The 20,868-nt window shown below is 59.0% G+C and overlaps 1 protein-coding gene across 4 annotated transcripts in view; it reads right to left on the bottom strand.

Annotated features, from left to right (window-relative positions):
- Nucleotides 1–274: 274 nt before the first annotated feature.
- Nucleotides 275–20,868, bottom strand: part of LOC113907197 (protein HIRA) — a 45,596-nt gene continuing 25,002 nt past the window's right edge. For all 4 annotated transcript variants that reach the window (XM_027566015.1, XM_027566017.1, XM_027566018.1 and 1 more), the window contains 13 exons: nucleotides 19,481–19,711; nucleotides 18,789–18,874; nucleotides 10,986–11,177; nucleotides 9,670–9,831; nucleotides 7,745–7,949; nucleotides 7,471–7,575; nucleotides 6,243–6,391; nucleotides 5,075–5,295; nucleotides 4,858–4,963; nucleotides 4,543–4,665; nucleotides 4,174–4,337; nucleotides 3,550–3,638; nucleotides 275–1,061 (listed from right to left, as the gene is read on the bottom strand). In XM_027566015.1, coding sequence (XP_027421816.1) covers nucleotides 945–1,061; nucleotides 3,550–3,638; nucleotides 4,174–4,337; nucleotides 4,543–4,665; nucleotides 4,858–4,963; nucleotides 5,075–5,295; nucleotides 6,243–6,391; nucleotides 7,471–7,575; nucleotides 7,745–7,949; nucleotides 9,670–9,831; nucleotides 10,986–11,177; nucleotides 18,789–18,874; nucleotides 19,481–19,711 — 1,950 coding nt within the window. In that variant the 3' untranslated portion in view covers nucleotides 275–944. The remainder of the gene's footprint in view (nucleotides 1,062–3,549; nucleotides 3,639–4,173; nucleotides 4,338–4,542; nucleotides 4,666–4,857; nucleotides 4,964–5,074; nucleotides 5,296–6,242; nucleotides 6,392–7,470; nucleotides 7,576–7,744; nucleotides 7,950–9,669; nucleotides 9,832–10,985; nucleotides 11,178–18,788; nucleotides 18,875–19,480; nucleotides 19,712–20,868) is intronic.

Genomic DNA, 20,868 nt, shown 5'->3' with positions numbered 1-20,868 from the left:
GCCGCCTAAGAAAACCCTGATGTCTGTGTTTCCTGATTTCCGTGGTGCCTGCAGACAGAACCCAGGACCTCTGCAGCTGGCCTGGGAGATGTGGATGGGCCGGCCCGCCAGCTCATGAGATGCTACGCGACGCTTCGCATGGAGGGGCCGAGGGTCAGGTGACACCACGGACCCCTTTCTGGCTGTGCCGCGTCATCACTGCCCATTTCAGGACAGGGGTCCACGGTGCGGGCAGGGCCTGGGAGTTGGAAGGAAAAGGCTGGGGGAGTCAGGAGCGTTTGGTATCCAATGCGTGTCCATTTATTTTACACTTACAAAAGAAATCACCCACCCTCTGCCCCATCCCCCAAAAAACAAGTCTCTTTTTACAAACATTTAAAAATTAAAACCAAATGAAGATAGACAAATTAATTTCAGTACAATTGCTTTTCAATGTAGCCGTCATAATTAGAGTTTAAATTTCCTACAAGTGACCAGCGTCCAAGTGACTTATAGGGAAATCCTGATTATTGGCCATTTTACAAGTTAGCAAATTCTAGTACAAAAATAGTCCATGTGCTGGAATAGGCTTTCCTTTTACATAGGTCTCAGGTCAGTTTACTGACCACATAATCCGCGTGCATCCTGGGGCTCTCTCTTCACAATGGCTCATTCATTGTAGCTGAAGCAGCCTGGCGCGCCCCATGGTGGCGGGCCTGGTTCCGGCTGCGGCCGTGCTGGAGATGGCAGGCCCAGGCAGGCCGTGCTGGCCCCGGGGCCGCAGGCAGAGCCCAGCTCCGCTTCGGGCCTGGAGGGCGGGGGCGCTGCGGGCAGGGCCACCCCCTCTGTGGGGGCAGCAGCCTGGGACGTGGCTCTGTGTGCGATGGCCCGCCTCCCGCGGTCTCGGTGTCCCTGGAGCCCAGCGAGGGCAGCCGTGGGCCTTGCGGTGGGGGCAGGCGGGCAGGCTACTTGTCCCGCAAGAGGTCCAGCTGCTCCTGGCACTCGGTGAACAGGCGCTGGAAGCGGAGGTTCTGCCCGATGACCGGCAGCAGCTCCTTTAGCAGGTCCCGCTTGCGCAGACCCTGCGGGCACAGGAAAGGCGGCTGAGGGAGCCATCTCACCGGGAGGTGGGGCGGCTGAACAGAGGCGCGGAGCAGCAGGTGCGGGGGTGTCCCAGGAGGTCCTGCTCGTCTGGGCCCCCTGTGGCTGCTGGCTCGGGCACCGCTGGTCTCTGCACTCACTAGTCAGTGGCCAGAGGAGCCTGGCCTTCCAGGCGGGATGGCTGCCAGGGCGGGGCCCCTGGAGGGGCAGCTCTCCAGGGGCCCAGGGTCAAGCCCAGGCAGAGGAGGGGCCTTGGCCTCACGTTCCGGGGTCTCTGCCTTCAGCACTTCCTACACCGCTCCTGCTCCCAGTGCACGAGCACCACGTCTGCCCTGGCCCTCGAGCGACGTGCACTGCCAGGCGGGGTCTCCGTCCACAGACCTCCGAGGAGCACGGCTGCTGAGAACGGAGAACCCCAGCGGGCAGTGCTGACCACTGCAAGAGGAGGCCCGGGTGTTGCAGGGGAGCGGGGCACCACTGCCCACAGAGGCCTGTGGACGCCAGCACACAGCCCGGCATCCACGTAACAGGTTCCACAGGAGACACAGATAGTTGAAGAAAAAACATGGGTACATTTCACACAGTTAAAGGCTGAAAGGCCCCACTGAGGGCTGATCAGGTAACGCGGAAAAGCTGATAAGCGACACGTTGGAATAAGACACAACACTTTCAGATAAATGGCGGAAAAATTCTAAATATTTCCAAAGACTAAGAACATATTACCTATAAAGGAAAACATGCCAAGATTCACAATAAAGTTTTTTTTTTTTTTTTTTTTAACCACATAGTTCGCGATATCTTGGTTCCCGAGCAGGGATTAAACCTGGGCCCGCATGGAGTCCTAACTACCAGACTTCCAGGGAAATCCCTGGTATTTTTAATACTCTGGAAAAAACCTTGCCTACTTTTTAATCCAGCTAAACAGTTATTCACATAAGAGATTATCATAAAAAATGTTTCATTCAGGCTTGTAACACCTCAGAAGGGTTACCCCAGGAAAGATCCACTCTGAAAATGTTTTAGGGGAAATACTCAAAGTGAGAGGAGTGATGGTACAAGGCGTATTATCTTGCTAAAGCTGATGCTTTAATACGTCTTCAATACGAACATACACATAAGAAAACAAGAGACACGAATGGCTTGAACTAGGTGATAAAAACAGCCTGTCAGATCATACAAAAGCTGGCCACACCAATGCTGGCAAGAAATACACAGACGGGTACACAGAAAGGCTGAAAGTTAAAGATGGAGAAAGATATGTTGCTAAATAATAAGTGCAGTATTTTACAATTATCAAGTAATGTAGACTTTGTGACAAAAACCATCACTGCAGAATGTGTACAAAGATCCCCAGCACATGCTGCACCACCGCCCCCCACCCCCCAACCGTCTTGGGCAGCAGCCAGACACAGCTTATGGCCACTTTTCCGGTCAGGGACACAGGTCCTGAGACGGAGACCTCAATGGATGAGGCTTCCCTAGAGGGCCTGGCAGGACAGCTCAGGCCCCGGAGGGCGGCTGCTCCGTGCCCACCCTCTGCTTATTGTCTGCTCCACCACCCCCAATCACCACCCCGTACACGTGGAGCTCTGATCTCTGACGGCAAGAAACCTGGGGTCCCCGAGGTGCACTGGGAGCTTATATCACTCACTTCCCAATATATAAAGAGCTGTTGCAAACCAATAAGAAAAACAAATGACACCCAAGTATTCCAACAGGAAATACAAGTGGCTCTTAAACACGTGAGATGATGTTGTCCAAAGGAAGCCTCCAGGGGCCCGTGGCCCCCACACCATCGCGGGCAGCACCCTCCAGCTGCCTCACCTCCTGGGCACCAGTTCCATGGGAACGGCCGATTCTCACCGAGAAACTCAGCAAGAAGGCGGAGGGCTCACACTCAACTCACCCCCACCCCGCCCCCAACATCCAGACAAAGAGACAGGAGAAATATTTTTTTTAAAAAGGCGTCAATTCAGAAGAATGCTGGGACTTTCCTGGCCGTCCAGTGGTGGGGACTCTGCACTTCCAATGCAGGGGCTCAGGTTTGATCCCTGGTCAGGGAACTCAGATCCTGCAGGCCATGCAGCGCGGCCTCTGCAGGATCCACTCCCTGCCCTCAGGTCACACCCCGCTCTGCTGACAGTGTTCCGGCCATGGCAGCCTCCAGGGCCCAGCTGGTGCCCTGCCACCCCCACCAGCAGACCCCCCGGGTGCCCCCCCCCCCCGCCCCACCCCGCACTCAGTGACTCACTCGCCCAGCTCCGCCAGACCAGACGGCGCCTCACTGCTGACAGACGCAGGGCAGAGGCCCCCGTGGTTGTGCTGTGAGGGCCTCCGCCAGGACGGGTGGGCATCGTGCCCTCACTGAGGCTGGGCCCCGTGGTGGAGGGGGGTACCAGGAAGCTCTCACAGCACCCTGGCTCAGGCCTCAGCCCCACCTTCCTGCAGAGGTGGGAGAGCTGCACCTACCACCACCGTGGATTCCCACTGGCTTCCGGTGGACGTGTGAACCGGCCCCAGGAGGTCCTTGCATATTTCCCGGAGTCGGTATTCAAACCCTAGTTACAGAAAACACAGAACCAGGCACACGTCACAGAAGGCCAGAAAGCCGAGCCCAAGCTAAATCACCACGAACGCAGAGCCCAAGGGACCACCGCTCCGTGCACCACCTCCTGCGGCCTGCTGTCTCGGCTCTGGCCCCGACCTGCCCTCTCCCTGGACACAAGCGCGTTCCGGCATGGGCGGGGCTGCGGGAGGAGGGGTGGGCAGGGGCTCTGCTGGAGAGGGGAGGGGGGCAGGCGCGGGTCAGGGGACAGGGGTCCTGGGGCAGAGACATGGACGGCCCTGGAGAGCTGGGCTGAGGACCATGCAGCTGCTGGACGGGAGGGGCCCGAAGGAGGGAGATAGCTGCGGGCCTACGGGGCTCCGAGGGGCGGGGGGCGCGGAGGCTTCCGGGAATAACCTCCACGTGTACCCTGCCCCAGCCTTTCTGCTCACAGCAGGGCTGGATGCCGGCGGGGCCGCCACCTTGCTGAGCAGGCTGTGGGCCCTTGGGACGTCTGGCTGGGGCGGGGCCCGGGGGCCAGGGCTCACCTTCATTCACGAGGTACCGCGCGTACAGGAGCAGCCAATGGCGGTACTCGTGGCTGGAACGCAGGGTGAGCGCCGCGGCGACCTGGCTCTCCAGGTAGGCCAGGGTGGTCTCCTGCTGCACCACGTGAGGCACGGAGAAGAGCCGGGCTGCCTGCCGCCCCGAGCTGCAGGCAGAGCACGGTCAGCAGGCTCTCGGCCAGTGGACCCCAGGCCCTGCTCCGCACTGCCCAGCAAGCCCACTGCCTGCCTCTCGAGCGACAGGGCCATGCGCCTGCTCCCTGAGACAGAGCCCGCCTGCAGGGCAGACGGCAGTCCAGGGTGGGCCTGGCAGGGACCGCATGAGCACAGCCGCCCTCGCCCAGCACCTACGTGGAGGCGCGGCCCTGGACTATGGCTAAGGGTCCGGAGCACAGCATGGCGTCCTGGGGCGGCAGGCTGCTCCTGAAGTCCGCACACTGCGCCAGCGAGTCCTGCTTGTCAGAGACCAGGTTCCTGGGGACACAGGGGCAGTGTGGGCGGGCGCCCTGCACGCTCGCAGGGGCTTCCTGACACAGGTGCTGGCCAGAGGCCAGGCCGGAAATGCCGGCAGACAAGCCCAGGAACGCTCAGGTGCCCCCCGGACGGGACCCCAGAGAGCGGACGCAGGAGCGCAGGCCTGCGCAGGCCCCGGGGCGGCGCGCTCACCACGCGGACAGCGATGGGCTGAAGCAGTAGGCCTTGCCGTCCGACAGGTTCATCACGGGGATCCCGTGCTGCGTCAGCAAGACCTGGGACACCGTCATGTTGCTTCCTGGGGAGACACGTGGAAGGTTCCCGTGTGCCTCGCTCGGCAGCGGGGCCCACAGCCTGCTCGTCGCCCGGCCGGCAGGGCCGCCCCCAGTCCTGAGGGCCCCGCGCACACCTGCCAGGATGGAGTGGAGCGACTCCTCCTTCACCACCACCTCCTGCCTGTGCACGTCCCAGACGGACAGCGTGGCGGCGGCGGTGAGCGCCATGACGTAGGGGCCGGTGCAGTGCAGGGTGGAGATGGGGGACGGCAGCAAGATGGGGGGCAGGAGGCGGCGGCCGCAGGCGGAGAATACCGACAGCATCCGCTTCTCACAGGCGACGCACACCACGTCCCTGGGGGCGGGGGCGGGCGTCAGGGGCCTGCTGGGCCGGCTCCTCTCCCCAAGCCGCCCGGGCTGTCCTGGGCTCACACGAGCTGCCCTAGGAGCAGGTGTCCAAGGACCAGCGCCCAGACAGCGAGCGCCCATGTCCCGGCCAAGACGAGCCAGAGCGGCCCCGAAGGGCTCTGCCCAGACAGGCTGGGGTGGGGCAGGGGGGGTGCGGACCATGGGCACTGTCATGACCCCTCCTCCAGGTGGCCACAGGGGCCCTGGGCTGTGCCTGGCGCTGCAGGCTCTGCTCCCAGTGGGGCCCCCACCTCAGGCCAAGGAGCGGCCGCGGGCGGCAGAACTGCGCACTCTGCCAGGGCCTGGCTGGCCACTTGGCCACTCTGCAGTAGCCTCTAGTCACCGGGGAGGCCATGCTGACACCCCCGCCCTGCCAGCCTCGGACCAGAGCCAGGGGGGAGTGCAGCAGGGGGGGGGCCGCAGACACCTGTGAGGGCGTCGCCCAGGCCTGCCGGACGAGCGTGTTTGTGAGGGAGCGAGCGTGTTTGTGAGGGAGCGTGTACGGCTCTGATGGGCCCTCCCTCCACAGGAAGTGAGTGCGGGTCCCCTCCAGCAGCCCTGGAGCCTGTGGGAACACTGTGGGGCTGAGCCCCGAGTAGAGCTCCCCTCGAAGGGCAGGACCTGGAAAGCGCTGGCCTGGGGACTGGGAAGACCGTCAGAAAGCTTTGCTTCCCTGCACAAAAACTGGGTCCAGAGAAGCAGCCGGCGACGGTCAGAGGCAGGCAGTGCGACCTGCGCACGGCCGGCAGGAGTCTGGCCACAACGCCTGGGGCAGGGTTCCCCTCCTGAAGCAAGCGGGGGGCAGCGCCACCTTCGGGGGAGCCCAGGGACACGGCAGGCTGGGCGCAGTGCAGGGGCCGCCCTGTGTGCCCTGGGGTAAGGCCCTGCCCTTACCCGCTGCCGGCGGCCGTGAGGATGCGGCCGGGGAGCACCGTCTCCCACTCCTTCCCCTCACGGCTGCACTTCAGGCGGCTCAGCTTCAGGCCCCCGCCGGCCGTCACCTCGTTCTCCACCTCGATGTACATGGAGGGGTCGGAGCTCACCTGGAGTAGGCAAGACAAATCTTCAGTGGAGCTGGCCTCAGACGCGGGCCCTGGGGCAGACAGAGCTGCCACCACCGAGTGGGGGGTCAGGAGGGGTGGTCACGAGGACAGGTGCTGGGAGCGGGTGGCCGCCGGGCCTCCACCTGTGGAGTGGACACGCTGGGCCAGAGCTGAAGACTGAAGCCTCTCGATCCCGCCACCCCCACTAAGGAGAGGGGACGCAGGGCCACAGGCGACTGGCCAAGAAAATGAAGCGCGGGAAGGCCTGGCTCAAGAGCAGAGCTGGGGGACGTAGCCTTCAACAGCTGTGGGGTGTGGCAGGCACGGAGGCGGGTCGGCTCCTGGAGGAGGTCTGGGACGCCCAAGGTGCCCAGCGTGCTTGCGAGAGCCCGCTGTCCCTCCAGGTGAGTGTGGGGAGACGGTGCGGGTTGGCATCGGCTCCAGACGGGCAGACAGGAGCGCCAGCACTTGGGAGGCCCCAGCAGCTGAGCTGGGTGGAGGGCTGGCCAGGCCCCCGGAAACCAAGTACAGACCCACCTGGCACTACGGGGAAGGCCCCGGGGTGGGGGACCAGCCACTCATGGAAAGAACCGGGGGCCCCACCTGGAGACCCCGAGGGCAGCCTGGGCAGGGCAGCATGCCCCACTGGCATGGGGGTCCCCAGGGTGAGGGTACGGCGTGTGAGGCCGGGGCCTCTGGGGAGGACCACCAGCCCCAGGTGTGTGCTGAGAACAGACCTCACTCCCCCTCACGGCCACCTGTGCCGGGGGCTGCGACGTGGGCAGGCCCGCAGGCGGGTTGGCGCCCCAGGCACTGAGCCCAAGGCCCAGGGCCAAGACTGAGGAGGCTTCTGGGAGAAGGGACCCCTGGGGTGGGTCTTAAGGAGCTGGGCGCCCAGGGGGGCAGCAGGCCTTGGAGGACAGGCCACGGGGGAGGTGCAGGGTCCCCAAAGAGGCTAGCTGCTCCGTAAGACTGGGTGGCTGCTCGGATCAGCCACAGTGCCCCTGAAGGTGAGGGGGCCGCATGAAAGCAGCCCGAGTCTGTGACAGCTGCAGGCTCGCGGCCCAGGGCAAGCTCACCTGGAGGGTGAAGGCTCTCTGGGGGCCTGGCATTGGCAGCTTCAGCGCGGGTGCTGGGACGGACACACACACAGTGTCCTTCTCGGCGGTCAGGGCGGCGGGCGACTGCAAGAGCAGAGGCGTCCCTGAGCCCCGGCTTCTCCTCTCTGAGGACCGCAGGGCAGACGCGCGCCACAGAGGCAGGTGCTGTGGGCATGAGGCAGCTGCCCTGGGGGCTCGAGGACTCCGGGGGGTGGGGCGGCCCAGGCCCGGAGGCGCCCACCGCCAGCCTCACCTGCATGGACAGGGACATGGGCAGGAGCCGCGCGTCCTTGCGTGGCCGCCCCTTCTTCTTCTTCTCCACGGCCTCCCCCTCCAGCTCCAGCTTGCGCTTGGGCAGCGAGGAGGGCTTGGCTGCAGGCGCCTTCTCATCGCTGTCGCTGCTGCTCTCCAGGACGTCGCGGGGCCGCAGCTCCTTCACCAGGCTCTGCTCTCTCAACCTGCACGACATGCACCGCGGTGTTTCCCCGGGACCGCTAGCTGCAGGGTAGCCAATCGAATCCCTACTCGTCCCCGAAAGCCGACAAATGAAGCAAGTTAGGAGAGGGCTTTGCTTGTGGTCCAGTGGCTGGGAGTCCACCTGGGAACGCAGGGGGCACGGGTTTAACCCCTGCTCTAGGAGGACCCCACGAGCCGCAGGGGCAACTGAGCCCGCGCGCCTAGAGCGCGTGCTCCGCAACCAGAGGCCACTGCAACGCAAGGAGCCCGTCAGCCGCAGCCAGAGCAATGAGGGCCCCGTGCAACCAGAACTACGCACGATGAACACACGCTTAAAAAGAAAGAAGGAAGCTATCGAGTCACGAAAGGTGTGGAGGAACCTTAGGCATATTATCAAGAGAAAGCAAGCCAGGTGAAAAGGCTCTGCCGTGCGGGTCTGATGACACCTTTTGGAAACGGCACGCTACGGGCACAGTACGGAGGCTGGGGCCATGCTGGGAGCAGGGGAACCCCTGGGGCGGGCTGCGCGGGAGGGGCCCCCGCCGTGTGCAGGCTGGAGGCCCCTGCGGGCGCGTGCGCTCACTGGCACTTCCTCCCATGTGTCTGGGCTGTGGACTCTCATATTCTCTGCTGCTATCAAGGGGGAGGGGAGGATGGTGGGCGTGACGCCTCACCCCGCAGGCCCTGCTGGGACTGTGAGCGTCTAGAAGGCTGTAAGGGACGGGATGACGGCTCCCAAGGGAGCCAGCCTGGCGGCCTCGGGGCCCGGGTCACCCTCCCGCGTACGGGAGTGGGCGGCACCTCGGCGCCCCTCACTCCCTGTTTAGGGTCCGGGGCTGGGAGGCACCTAGGTGCCCCTCACTCCGTTTAGGGTCTGGGGGTGGACGGCACCTCGGGGCCCCTCACTCCCTGTTTAGGGTCCGGGGCTGGGAGGCACCTCGGCGCCCCTCACTCCCTGTTTAAGGTCCGGGGGTGGGTGGCACCTCAGCACCCGTCACTCTCTGCTTAGGGACACGCGAGTCATCTCCCCAGCTTTCCGGAGCACTCAGCCGCAGGACGCTGCAGATCCGCCACCCTGCTGACTGCACACCAAGGTCAGAGGCCACGCTGGCCTGCACGACAGTGCCCCACGCCCTTCCCCGAGAGTGAGCCCTGCCCAGACACGCTGGTTCCACGTTTGGTTCAGCCCCAGGGCAGCACAGGTGCTCCAGCTCCACAACGCCGTCCACGGCAAGGACGGGTCTCGCCACAGCTGCTGCCTTCTCTGGGCACCGGCCGGCCGAGGGGCTCCTGCAGGTCTCGGGCCCCTGTCCCTGACGTGCTGAAGAGGACACAGCTCCAGGAAGGGACTGGCGCCCCTGGCCTGTGCCAAGGAAGGTGGCCTGGCCCCGCTCACACCCCCCCAGCCCTTGACTCGCTGGACCGAGCAGTGAGCTCTGTGCCTCAGCGGGCTCGCTGTGAGGTCTCCCTGGGGGCAGAGAGGCTCCAGGCTAGTTGCAGAGGCTGGAACGCTCAGGCAGCCGGTTCAGCAGGGTCCTGGCGCCCTGGGGGGTTGCTGCCTGTCCTCGGGGAGGTAAGGACGCACTGTGGGGACTCAGAGGCCTCCAGTCCCTCACTCTGTCTCGGCTCCCGACCTCCTGGCTGGTGAGTGAGCAGGAAGCCGGCACGAGAGGCTGGAACCCACCCACCCCCGTCTCCGGGGCCCACACAGCCACCACCTACCTTTCTGCGGCTGTCGGGGTCGTGCTGGCCAAGGCAGGTGTCCCCGGCGTGGCTTTGGAGCGCTCCGTGAACCGGGAGTCGAACGCCTTCATAGGTTCGATCTTGGACGGGGTTGTCAGGACGGAGGGGGACGGGGTGGTGGGAGCAGTGGCCGTGTTCACGCTGGGGTGAGTGGAGGGAAGGCCACGTCACACAACCAGCAGGGCCGGGAGTCTGGGCTCTGTGTGCCGTGGAGCCAAGGAGCCAGGCACGAACATTAGACTTCCATAAACGACTTCCCTGACTTCAACACCCCCATATACTACCTCTGGAAGGCAGCCCCCCGGCGCCTGGCATCTGCAAGGCTGTGAGCAAACGCCTGGCATGCCCCTCTGCACGTTCCGAGAGCTGCTGGGGCACAAGGCCGGGACGGGGGCTCCACAGGCCCTTCCTCACCTCGGGCCTGTCTCCACCCCAGCCTGCTCTGCCCACAGGTCTAACCAGAAGTGCATGGGGTCCCGAAGCCACCATCCCCTCCTGCCGCTTCCTTGGCCAAGCACGGCACCTGGGCGGCTCCGCGCGCCTCGGGGGTACGGTCCAGCGCCCCCCACCACCCCAGGTCCAGGCACGTCCCACATGCTGGTCCGAAGCCGTGGGGCCTCCTCTGGGCTGACCTGGGCCAGACCTGCAGGTCTCCCAGGACCTCGTGCAGGCCCAGCACCCTGCCCTTCCCCAGGCTTCCTGAGGGGCCTGGTGGACCCAGGCGTGCTCCCTCCCGGGCCGCGACCGTGGCAGAGGCTGTAGTAACGCAGGCCCTGGAGTCACCACAACTGTCAGGCACAGGCCAGGGCAGCAGCTGGGTCTGGGCACCTCCCGGGTGGGAGTCCTGGCCTGTGTCCGCACCAGGGAAAAGCCAACCTTTCATCCCGCGCCCCACGCCCCTCCTCAGGGGTTTGGGGCTCTGCTCTTGTGGCCGTGACCCTGTGGCCTGGCTCAGCCTAGAAGAGGTACTTCTGGAGACCTGCCTGGCAAGGCCCTCAGGGGACCGGCTCCTCAGTCACGCTCTTCTGCTCCTTCCCCACGGCCAGCGTGGCGTCCAGGCAGTGGGCCGTGGGTGCCCCCAGCAGACGCATGCTGAGTGTGGGGGAGCCGGGCTGGGGGGACACGAGCAGACTGGCTGAAGCAGGGCTGGCCCTGTGGCTGCCGACTCGGAGCCCTTGGACCCTAAGCACTGACTCCTCTTCTGAGCGGGCCCCCATCTGAAACCCAGCCCGTTCCTCTCTTCACCTGAGGCCGCCCAGCATCCCCGGGACCTGCCCCTGGCCCCATGGACTCACCCGTCCTTACTGGCAGCGTCGCCCACAGGCCGGGTGCCAGCCGCTGGCTCGGTGGAAGGCTTCGAGGAGCTGAAGGGGATGGGCGTGCCGGGGTCCAGTGGGAGCAGCTGTGGGCCGCTGTGGGAGCTGAGCATGGGGCCCGCCAGGGAGCCCGAGAGCGGGATGCTGTTGAAGAAGGCCGTGGAGAAGTCCCTGTCACCGAGAAGGGGAGAGTCAGCCAGTCTGCAGGCGCTGTGCCGCATACTTTCACAGCCTCGACACCCCGGTGTCTGGCCCAGGGGCGATGCACTTTTGGGGCGGTTTTCATACAAGTGACAAAGAAGTAGAAAAGAAAGTAAAACCACTTTGTACACTACACTCAGTTGGAACCAAGTGAACTGGCACTTTATGTGCCACTAAGAGAAAAATCGCAACCGTTAGCTGTCAGACGCCTCTGATTTTAAGATGCACCCTGGCCTGAGGGTTAACCCAGCAAGCATGTCTCGGGGCTGGGAAACAGGGCACAGGGGCCTCCCTGCCGTGGTGGCGGCCTGACGGCCTAGACCAGCCTCTTTCGAGGAACGGCCAATGGTCTCGGTCTCCTGGCGTTGCTGTGACGCACTGCAGGGCTCTGCAGAGGGCCCTCGGATGCCTCGCCCGCCCTCCCCATGGGGCCGCTGTCTGGACTAACGCACCCCCAGAGCACGTGCCAAGGACGGCACACGGAAAACACAGGCACGCCTGCTGTTTTAACTGTCGCCCCAGCTTGACTTCACGTGCTACGGGGGATAAATTCCCAGAAGGAAAAGTGGGACGTGCACAGACGGTTCTGGATAAACCGTCCTCGGGGTCCTGCTGTGAGGTCTACCTCACAAGCTGTGTATGGCTGCCCATTTTTGCACACACTCACCACCGGTTTTATAAACTTCTTCTCCTCTGACTATCTGAGATCAAAGTGGTACGTTACTACAGGTTTCTTACTGTGCAGTCGCTCAGTCCTGTCCAGCCCCACGGACTGCAGCATGCCAGGCTTCCTGTCCTTCACTATCTCCTGGAGTTTGCTCAAACTCGTGTCTGTTGAATCGACAACGCCATCCAACCATCTCATCCGTCATCCCTTCTCCTCCTGCCTTCAGACTTTCCCAGCATCAGGGTTTAATTTACAATTATTTTGATGCAGGGTTGAAAATTTTTAATCTAGAAATATCTGACACTCTTTTTCTGTGAACTGTTTGCTCATTTCTGTCATCCATTTTTCTATTTTTTTTTTTTTCATCCCGTCAATATGTATTGAGTAGCAACTGTGTGCCCAATGCTGGGAATACGGTGGTGAAGAAGACGGCCATGGTCTCTGCCCACATGAGTGTAAATCTCGTGGCCAGCCAGCCAACCACATCTGTAATTTTAACATTACTACTGTAATCAGTGCTCTGAGATCGGTCATGCTAAGACATTTAACAGCAAGTCTTGACCCACATTAAGACCTTATTCTATCTGATTACTGGTCTATATTACTAAGACCTACTTACCATATTTTTAACAATTCCTGTATGGACAGGAAATATTTTCCCCAGGATGTTGTGTTTTGACTACTTACCATGTAATTTTTCTTGCAAAAAACGTTGTATTTGTGGGGTTTAACTTTTGTGTAATTTGTAGGAAAGATTTTTTTACCTCTGAGGTCATTAAAAAAAAAACCTGAAATGTTCAGAATGCTACTCTCTGAAAAGTTTCTGAGCTGTGCAAAACTGTAAGTTGAAAGATAGGGCTCCGTGTTTTTAAAACAGTTTATCCTACTGAAGTGTAACTGACTTACTCTGTCGTGTTTGTCTCTGCTATACAGCGGAGTGACTCAGTTACACATGTACATACGTTCTCTTCCGTTTGCTTTATCACAGGGTATTGAGTATAGCCTCCTGTGCAAGAGTACCCATCCCAGATGTAGCCGTTGCACTTGCTAACCCACAAGCCCCCACGACACCCCCCACGCCCTCTGCTCAGCAGCCACACCTGTTCTCCACCCCGCAACCTGTCTGTTTGCAGATCCGTTCATTTGCGTCATGTTTTAGATTCCACACGTGAGTGGCGTCATCTGGCATGTCTGTGACTCACGTCATGTACCTTGATACCCTCTAGGTCGTTCCATGTTGCTGTAAATGGCGTTCTTTCGCTTTTATATGGCTGAGTAGTATTCCGTTGTATGAATATACTGCATCTTCACACATCCATCTGTTGATGGGCATGCAGCTTCTTTCCACGGCTTGGTTAGTGTAGACGGTGCTGCAGTCAACACTGGGGTGCATTCCCTTTTGAACGACAGCTTTCTCCAGGTACGTGCCCAGAGTGAGCTCGCTGGGCCACTGAGGAACCGCCTCACTGCCTTTCACCGTGGCTGCACCGACTGGCCTTCCCACCCCCGTGCAGGAGGGCTCCCTTTTCTCCACACCTTCTCCAACGTTGGCTACTTGCAGACTTCTTAGTGACGGCCATTTGGACCAGTGTGAGGTGCTCACTCACTGTGGTTTAGATTTGCATTTCTCTAACAATTAGTGATGCTGCGCGTCTTTCCACATGCCTGTTGGCCATCTGTGTCTTTTCTGGAGAAATGTCTACCCAGGTCTTCTGCCCACGTTTGGATTTTTAAACCCGAGCTGCATGAGCTGTTGGTGCATGTTGGAGATTAAGCCCTCGGTGGCTGTGTTGTCTGTGCGTGTTTCCTCCCAGTCCACACACTGTCTTTTCATCTGTGCATGGTTTCCTTTGAGGTGTGAGTTTGATTAGATCTCATTTGCTTGTTATCTTTTTTGGTTTATCAAGCTGGGCCTTAGTACAGACATGGGGGCTCGCCTACGGTGCTCTTACTGTGCGAGGCCCTGACGTTCTGTCCATTCTTCCTGAGCAATGACACCAGGAAGATGACGGCCATCTGTGGATGTACACAGCTCGACATCTGTCATCTTCACTTGGCTGACAGCCACTGCCAGACACGGCACCTTCTTCATCTGGAAATCGATCGTGAACTCCACTTCATCAACTTTGGCCACCACGTTTGCATTGTGGGTCAGCAAGGGAGGGAACTGGCCAGCCTTGTTCAGGCCTGGGCCCAGGATTCGTGGGATTTGCTTGATCAGAGACTCTGAAGCCAAATGTTGAATGCGGAACGTGAAAGTCGCTCAGTCGTGCCCAACTCTTTGCGACTCCATGGACTATACAGTCCATAGAATCCTCCAGGCCAGAACACGGGAGTGGGTAGCCTTTCCATTCTCCAAGGGATCTTCCCAACCCAGGAAACAAATCCAGGTCTCCCACATTACAGGCGGATTCTTTATCAGCTGAGCCACACAGGAAGCCCCCCAAAGGCCTCATATTTCTTGGCCAGCGTCTTGTTCTTGCTGAGTTTTCTCAGCACCTCGAGGTCCACGTGGGGGTGTCCACAGCTGTGGCTGCCTCGCAGTGCTACTGTTCCCCAGGACACACACGGAGCGCCTGGGGTGGGGAGTGGACTTGAGCCTGGTGGTGCCCGAGAAGCGTCTGTCCTTCTGAGGGGCAGTTTCAGGCTGATCTGGAGCTCCCCCGCCTCCAAACACTTCTGGCTGGTTCCCGGGCAGGACTCCAGGCACCGCTTCATAGAGGGGGCAGGACTCCGGGCACCGCTTCACAGAGGGTGTCATGGGAGACTCTGTTGCTTGTGGTTCCTCACACCATGATAACTGGGAAAAACAGAGTCATTTGTTTATTTTTGTTGCTATTCCTGCTCCCTTAAGACAACGCTGGTATAGCGTAGGCCAGAGAATGCTGGCCTATGTCCTCTTCTGGGGGCTCTGTGGCTGTGTGTGTCCAAGTCTCTAAGCCATGCCGAGTTAATTTACGTGCTCAGCGTGCGGGAGTGCTCTGGCTGCACTGAGGTACATGCGCCGTCCAGCCTCTCCCGCCCACTGTGCGCAGTCTTGCACTGTCTCCAGGGAGCGTCTGTCCTGACTCTTCACGGTACCCACTGCTCTGCTACGTGTAAGTGGGTCATGACCGTAACTACAGCTTCTAAGCTTTCATTTCCAGGGGGGCTAGTCTCCTGATTAATCTTTTCCAGAACACTTCAGCCGCTCCTGTGTACTTTTCGAGAAAACTTCAGAATCAGTTTGTCTTTTGCTGAAAATTCCTGTGGTGATTTGTCATGCTTACAGGCTGAGAGAAACCTGCCATCTTTACGATACTGAGTCATCCTATCTAGGAAGTGGTGTGCATTTCTAGCTGTTTCTGTGAATTTTCTTTTAGGTCTGGCAGTAGAGTTTAAGTTTTTTCCTCCATGAAGATCTCCTGTGCTCGTGACAGTCTAGGTGCGGTGCTGCTCACACGACTTCCCTTCACACCTTCCAGAGGGAACCGCGCTACTCGGCGGCGCGCGCTGGCCGTCCCAGGCGCCTGGTCTCTGACTGACTGTGGCAGCTTTTCCCGTTGACTCTCTCGCGGATCACACCACCCTTGACTAACAGCACACTCGCCACCTCCTTTCTAATTTCTTCTTTCTCTTGTCTGACTGTGTGAACTGGCATCGCCAGAAGAAGGTTAAACTACTGTCACAGGAGCAGACATTTGTTCGGTTTTCAAATTTAATTTGAAATAAGTTTATCAAGTTTAATAAACACCCATCTATTCCTATTTAATTAAGTTTTCAATAAGAATGATATTGGATTTAATAAAAATGCCTCTTAAGCGTCTACAGAGATGACCAAATTTACTTTGATCTACTGAAAGGTAGGAGTACAATAAGTTTCCCCAAATCGTCTGAACCATCTCGCTTTCCTGAAATAAACTTTACTTATTTATAGTGTATTAGCATTTTAACACATTGTAAGGTTCAGTTTGTTAATTTAGGATTTTACATTGACATTTGGAAATGAGATTGATCAGAAATTTACTGTATCTGTCACATTTTGATTGTGAAATTTCAATATAGTGTTCATTAAAAAAAAAACTTTGCAAGTTTTCCTTCTTTTTCTAAGCACGAGAGGTATTTTCAATATTATTAGGTTGATGCAAAAATAATTGTGGTTTTGCACTATTGAAATTTGTGCCTTGATATTGGAATATATTCTAAATAAAATGTGATTATGTTATATATCATTTTACTGTCCATTTCTCACTTTATCTTTTTGTTAATGACTTATTATTTGCTATGTATTTTACATTTATTTTAGACTATGGAAACGATGTTACACACAAAGCAAATTTGAGAGATTTTCTTATTTGACTTCAAGATGGGCTGTAAAACCAGTGGAGACAACTCACAACGTCAACAACACATTTGACCCAGGACCTGCAAACAAACGCACGGTGCAGTAGTTTTGCAAAGGAGACGAGCACCGTGAAGAGGAGTGAAGGGGCGGCCGTCAGAAGCTGACAAGGTCAACTGAGAGCGTCACTGAAGCTGACCCTATTAGAGCCACATGAGAAGCTGTCCAAGGACCCGACTGCAACCGTTCTACGCTTGTTCAGCATTTGAAGCAAACTGGAAAGGTGAAAAAGGCCGATGAGCGCGTGCCTCATGAGCTGACCAGAAATCAAAAAACCATCGCTTCCAAGTGTTATCTTTGCTTATTCTACAAAACAACAATAAACCATTTCTTGGCTGGGTTCTGACATGAGACAAAAAGTGGGAAATGGGTTGTATACGACAACTGGCGATGACCAGTTCAGTCGGCGGACCGAGAGGAAGCTCCAAAGCGCTTCCCAAAACCAAACTTGCACCCAAAAAAGGTCATGGTCACAGTTAGATGATCTGCTGCTGGTCTGAACCACTACAACTTTCTGAATTTCAGCACAACCATTCCATCTGAGGAGTACGTTCAGCACATCAATGGGATGCACTGAACACTGCGATGCCTGCAGCTGGCACTGGTCAACAGAAAAGGCCAGTTCTTCTCCGTGTCGGCACTTGACTGCACGGCGCACAAGCGATGTTACCAAGTTCTGCCTCATCCCCATATTCCCCCGACCTCTCGCCAAGTGAGCAGCACTTCTCCAAGCGCCTCGACGACACTCTGCACGGAGAACACTTCCGTGCCGGCAGGACGCAGAGGACGCTGTCCAAGTTCAGGACGCAGAAGACGCTTTCCAGGCTTGTTGGATCCCGAAGTTTGTTGGGTTTTTATGTCACAGGAATAAACTTACTTATTTCTTGTCGGCAAAAATGTAATTGTTGATTGCGACGGTTCCTATTTTTACTGATAAACATGTGTTTGAGCCTAGTTATAAGGATTTAAAATTCACAATCCAAAACTGAAATTACATTTGTACCCACCTGATATTAGAATGATTTGTTCTTTAAACTTTGTTAGAATTTTCCCACAAAGTTGTCTCAGTCTGGTGGCTTTTGGTAGGTCACCTCTGTGACAATTGTCCTCTGTTTCTTCTATAAGATTTCATGTGTATGGATTTTCTTCAGTTTCGGTAACTTTTGTTTTCCTCAAAATAATCCATTTTCAGATTTATTTGCAGAGTTCAACAGAAGTATCTTTCACCCTTTTGGTTTATTCTTTATCTGTGATTGCTTCCTACTTCTTTCCATTTTAAATATCTGCACTCTCTCTTTTCTCTTGATTAGTTAAGCTAATAATTATCTAGTCTGTTGTTACTTGTTTTGACATGCGCATCAAAAGAAGAAAGTTGTTAAAATCAAAAGCATTAAGTCGGGTGCAAGAAACGCTTGCACCAGGGCAGAAAGCTGGCTCAGGCACCACCCTGCCTCCTCAGCAGGACTCACAGGACAGAAGCCCCAGCCTCGTCTCCCATCCGTACAGCCCTCCCCCTCCTGTGGCTCTGAGGTGGTCAGGCTCCGCACAAGCTGGGCTTCACCTGGTCCTGAGAAAGGCGGGTGGGGGCGGTGCCCAGGTAGGTTCAGGGGAAAAGGCTCCTTCAAGAGAAGCCACCCTGGGCGAGGAGTCTGGAGGCTGGTTCCGGTTGGTGCGTGCACACCTGACCCCAGGAGGGTCTCCACAGCCCTCGGGGGACATTCAGAACAGCCCCGGGAGGAGAGCGAGCGAGCGCAGAGCGCTGCTGCACACGGTGCCCGTGCAGACGGGCGGAGGGGAGCGGGTCACCTTCGTCCACGGCCTGTTCTTCACACTCGCCCTCCGAGTCCTCACTGTGGGGAGAATGACCAACACGAAAGCCAGCCCGACCACAGAGGCCACGACAGCAGCGGGCGCCCACCGGGTCCACTGCCCGCCTGGGCCCCGCCCTGCACGCCCGGTTCTGGGAAGCGCACAGAGGGAAGAGCGGTGCTCAGACGCACGGACAGGCAGCCCTCCGCACACACCGCACGTCCAGGCACGGGGCTGGCTAGGTCAGGCACGGCACGTTCACAGGCTGGCACCTGGACCCTCTGCAAGCTAGTGCTTCAGAGGACCAGTTATTAAAGTGGACACAAGGTCAAGAACCAGGAACAAACGGAGGACGCGGACCGCACAGTGAAACAGTGACTGACTCTGAGACTGGACTGCGGGTGACCAGGCCTTCAGTATCATGCACGTTTTTTCCTACTGAGAAAGAGAACGCTACGAAAGTGTAAAAAGAGACAGAAGAAGGCTGGACTGACTTCTCTCGCCCTGGCATCTTCAACGAAGTGGGGCCAGCTGCGTGGACACAGCAGAGCCACGGAGGCGCCTCCACGAGCCCGCCTGCAGCGCCATCAGGGAGCGGGGCTCTGAGGACCTGGGCTCAGCTTGCCCCCGTCTGCCCACGAGCCTGTGAAGGCTGGGCAGTGAGAGCTGCCCGGCGGAAGGAGAGAGGAAGAGCACCCAGAGAAGGTGCAGGGAGAGCGAGTACCCGGTGTCCAGCTGCGCTATGCAGAGAGGCGTGATTCTCCTCCGACCGTCTGCGGTCCGCGTCTCAACCTGCTTCTTCAAAAGGTTCTGGCAAAGGAGAGAAACAAACCAAAGAGACGCGTCAGTGCCTGTGAGTGGGCAAGGCCTGCAAGGACGCGAGCCCAGCTCCCCACGCGACGGCCTTTTGGACGCAACCAGTCGGAGCCCCTGGTTCAGGACGTGTGCTCGACCTCACCCTGAGGGGCAGTGGCTCCAGCAGCCCCTCGCCTCCACCTCCAGCGCCCACCTGACTGGGCCTCCAGGCAGTAAACACGTGCCGGGCCAGCCACGAACCCGCAGGCACAGGCTCCATGCGGAGTTGCCTACCGGGTGAGACCTGACCTCCTGTCTCTAAACCGTGCTTCGTAAAAACTTCCCACAGAAGGCTCATAACCGAGGGCTCCAGTCGCACCCTGTGTGCACTCCACGTGGGGCAGGGGGCGCACTGCATGAGTGCCTGGGGACGGTTTTAGCCCCCAGCTCCGTCTGTGCCCTTCCCATCCCCCTCACCTGCACCCCAGAGGAGCACAGCACCCAGGGAAAGATGCGGAGCTGACAGTCTCCGGAGGGCAGGGCCCAAGGCCCACTGCCCCGTGTCCAGCCCCCTGGAAAGGCTGCAGGCGGTGTCCTCGGGGCGCCGGGCCCAGCCCTCACCTTCCTAATGTCTTCCAGGCTCTCCCCATTGACCACGCCGGCGACTGAGGAGGCGGAGCCCGTGTCTCTGGCCGCGGGTCCGGCGTCCCTGGCCGTGGGGCCCTGGCGGTCCAGCTGTTGCTGCCTGCGCTGGTACTGCAGCATCTCTGGGTTCTCGATGACAGCGGTGGACAGCTGGGCCTCGGTCATGATGGCCAGGCTCTTGCCGTAGGTGGACTGGTGGATGCGGCTCTGGGGAAGGCCGAGTGAGGGGTGTGACGCTGCCCACCCGTGGGTGAGCTGTGAGTAGTTCCCCGCTCAGAGAGACAGGGCCCTGGGCAGGGTCCCCGAGCCCTCCTGCTGTCTGCCTGCTGCTGACTACGTGTCATGAGTGGCCCTGCACCCTCCCTGGGTGCTCACAGACTTTACGGCGTCTACACTTGGGGATGCGAGTGAATGCCTGACCCTACGGCAGGTCTGATGCAGAACAAATAGCAAGAAAGTCTCGCTGAACTGAAATCGAGACCCTCGGGTTGTAACATGAGGCTCTTAAACCACTGCAAGGACCCAAAGGCTTCTTGAGAACCAGATCCCAGACCCAGAACCTCCTCCCACAGCCAGAGGAGCCCCATGAGGCTGGAGGTCCCCACCTGAGAGCAAGGGAAAGCCTGGCGTACGGGCCAGGGGAAACGTTCTCTGCCTGCGTGGCTCCCAGCACATCCTAACCGTCACGAGCAGGGCCCGCCCACCTTCCCAGGCCTCAGCAGTCCTGGGCCACAAGCCGCTCACGGGACTGGGGACAGTGGCCTCAGCACGTGGGTGTGGCTGGTGGCACAAGCAGAAGACGCACACCGGGTGTGCCAGCGACCAAAGCGGAGGCCAGCGGGACCTGCCCAGCAGGGAGGACCCCGGGCAGGGCGGCCTGGGGCCACAGCCCTCCCTGCACCCTGGAGTCTCGGATCAGGAATCGGAGCTCAGCCTTAGCGTGCCTCCAACGTAGGGGCCCTGCCTGCACCCAGACCGGTCACGGCTCTCAAGGGCAAAGGGAGGTCACCCAGAGATGCTGACCGGGGGAGGGAAGAGCTGGGGTGGTGGACTCACTCGCCCCCCATGGGTCAGGACTATGGGTGCCAAGCTGGCTCAGGGCCCTGAGCCAGGCAGATCCCAACGCCCAAAGGGTGATGTCGTAGTCGGGTCCCCTCAGAGGCCTCCGAGGAGCTCCCAGCAACAGTGGCCCCCTACAGAGGAGAGCTGGCATGGGCCTGCTCGAGGGAAGTGAGCTCCAAGCCGAGGTAGGGAAAGCTGTGCTGGCCTGCGCAGGGCCACAAGGATGCGCTGGCGCACGTCCTGGGCAGGCCACGTGCGGAGGAGGCCCGGCCTGGCCACAGGTGGCTCAGGCTTCTGCCCCC

This window comes from Bos indicus x Bos taurus, chromosome 17 (genome assembly GCF_003369695.1).
Source record: "Bos indicus x Bos taurus breed Angus x Brahman F1 hybrid chromosome 17, Bos_hybrid_MaternalHap_v2.0, whole genome shotgun sequence".
In the NCBI taxonomy this organism is placed as follows: domain Eukaryota; kingdom Metazoa; phylum Chordata; class Mammalia; order Artiodactyla; family Bovidae; genus Bos; species Bos indicus x Bos taurus.
The sequence above is the reverse complement of the archived record's forward strand: the minus strand, read 5'-3'. Positions and strand labels throughout refer to the sequence as shown.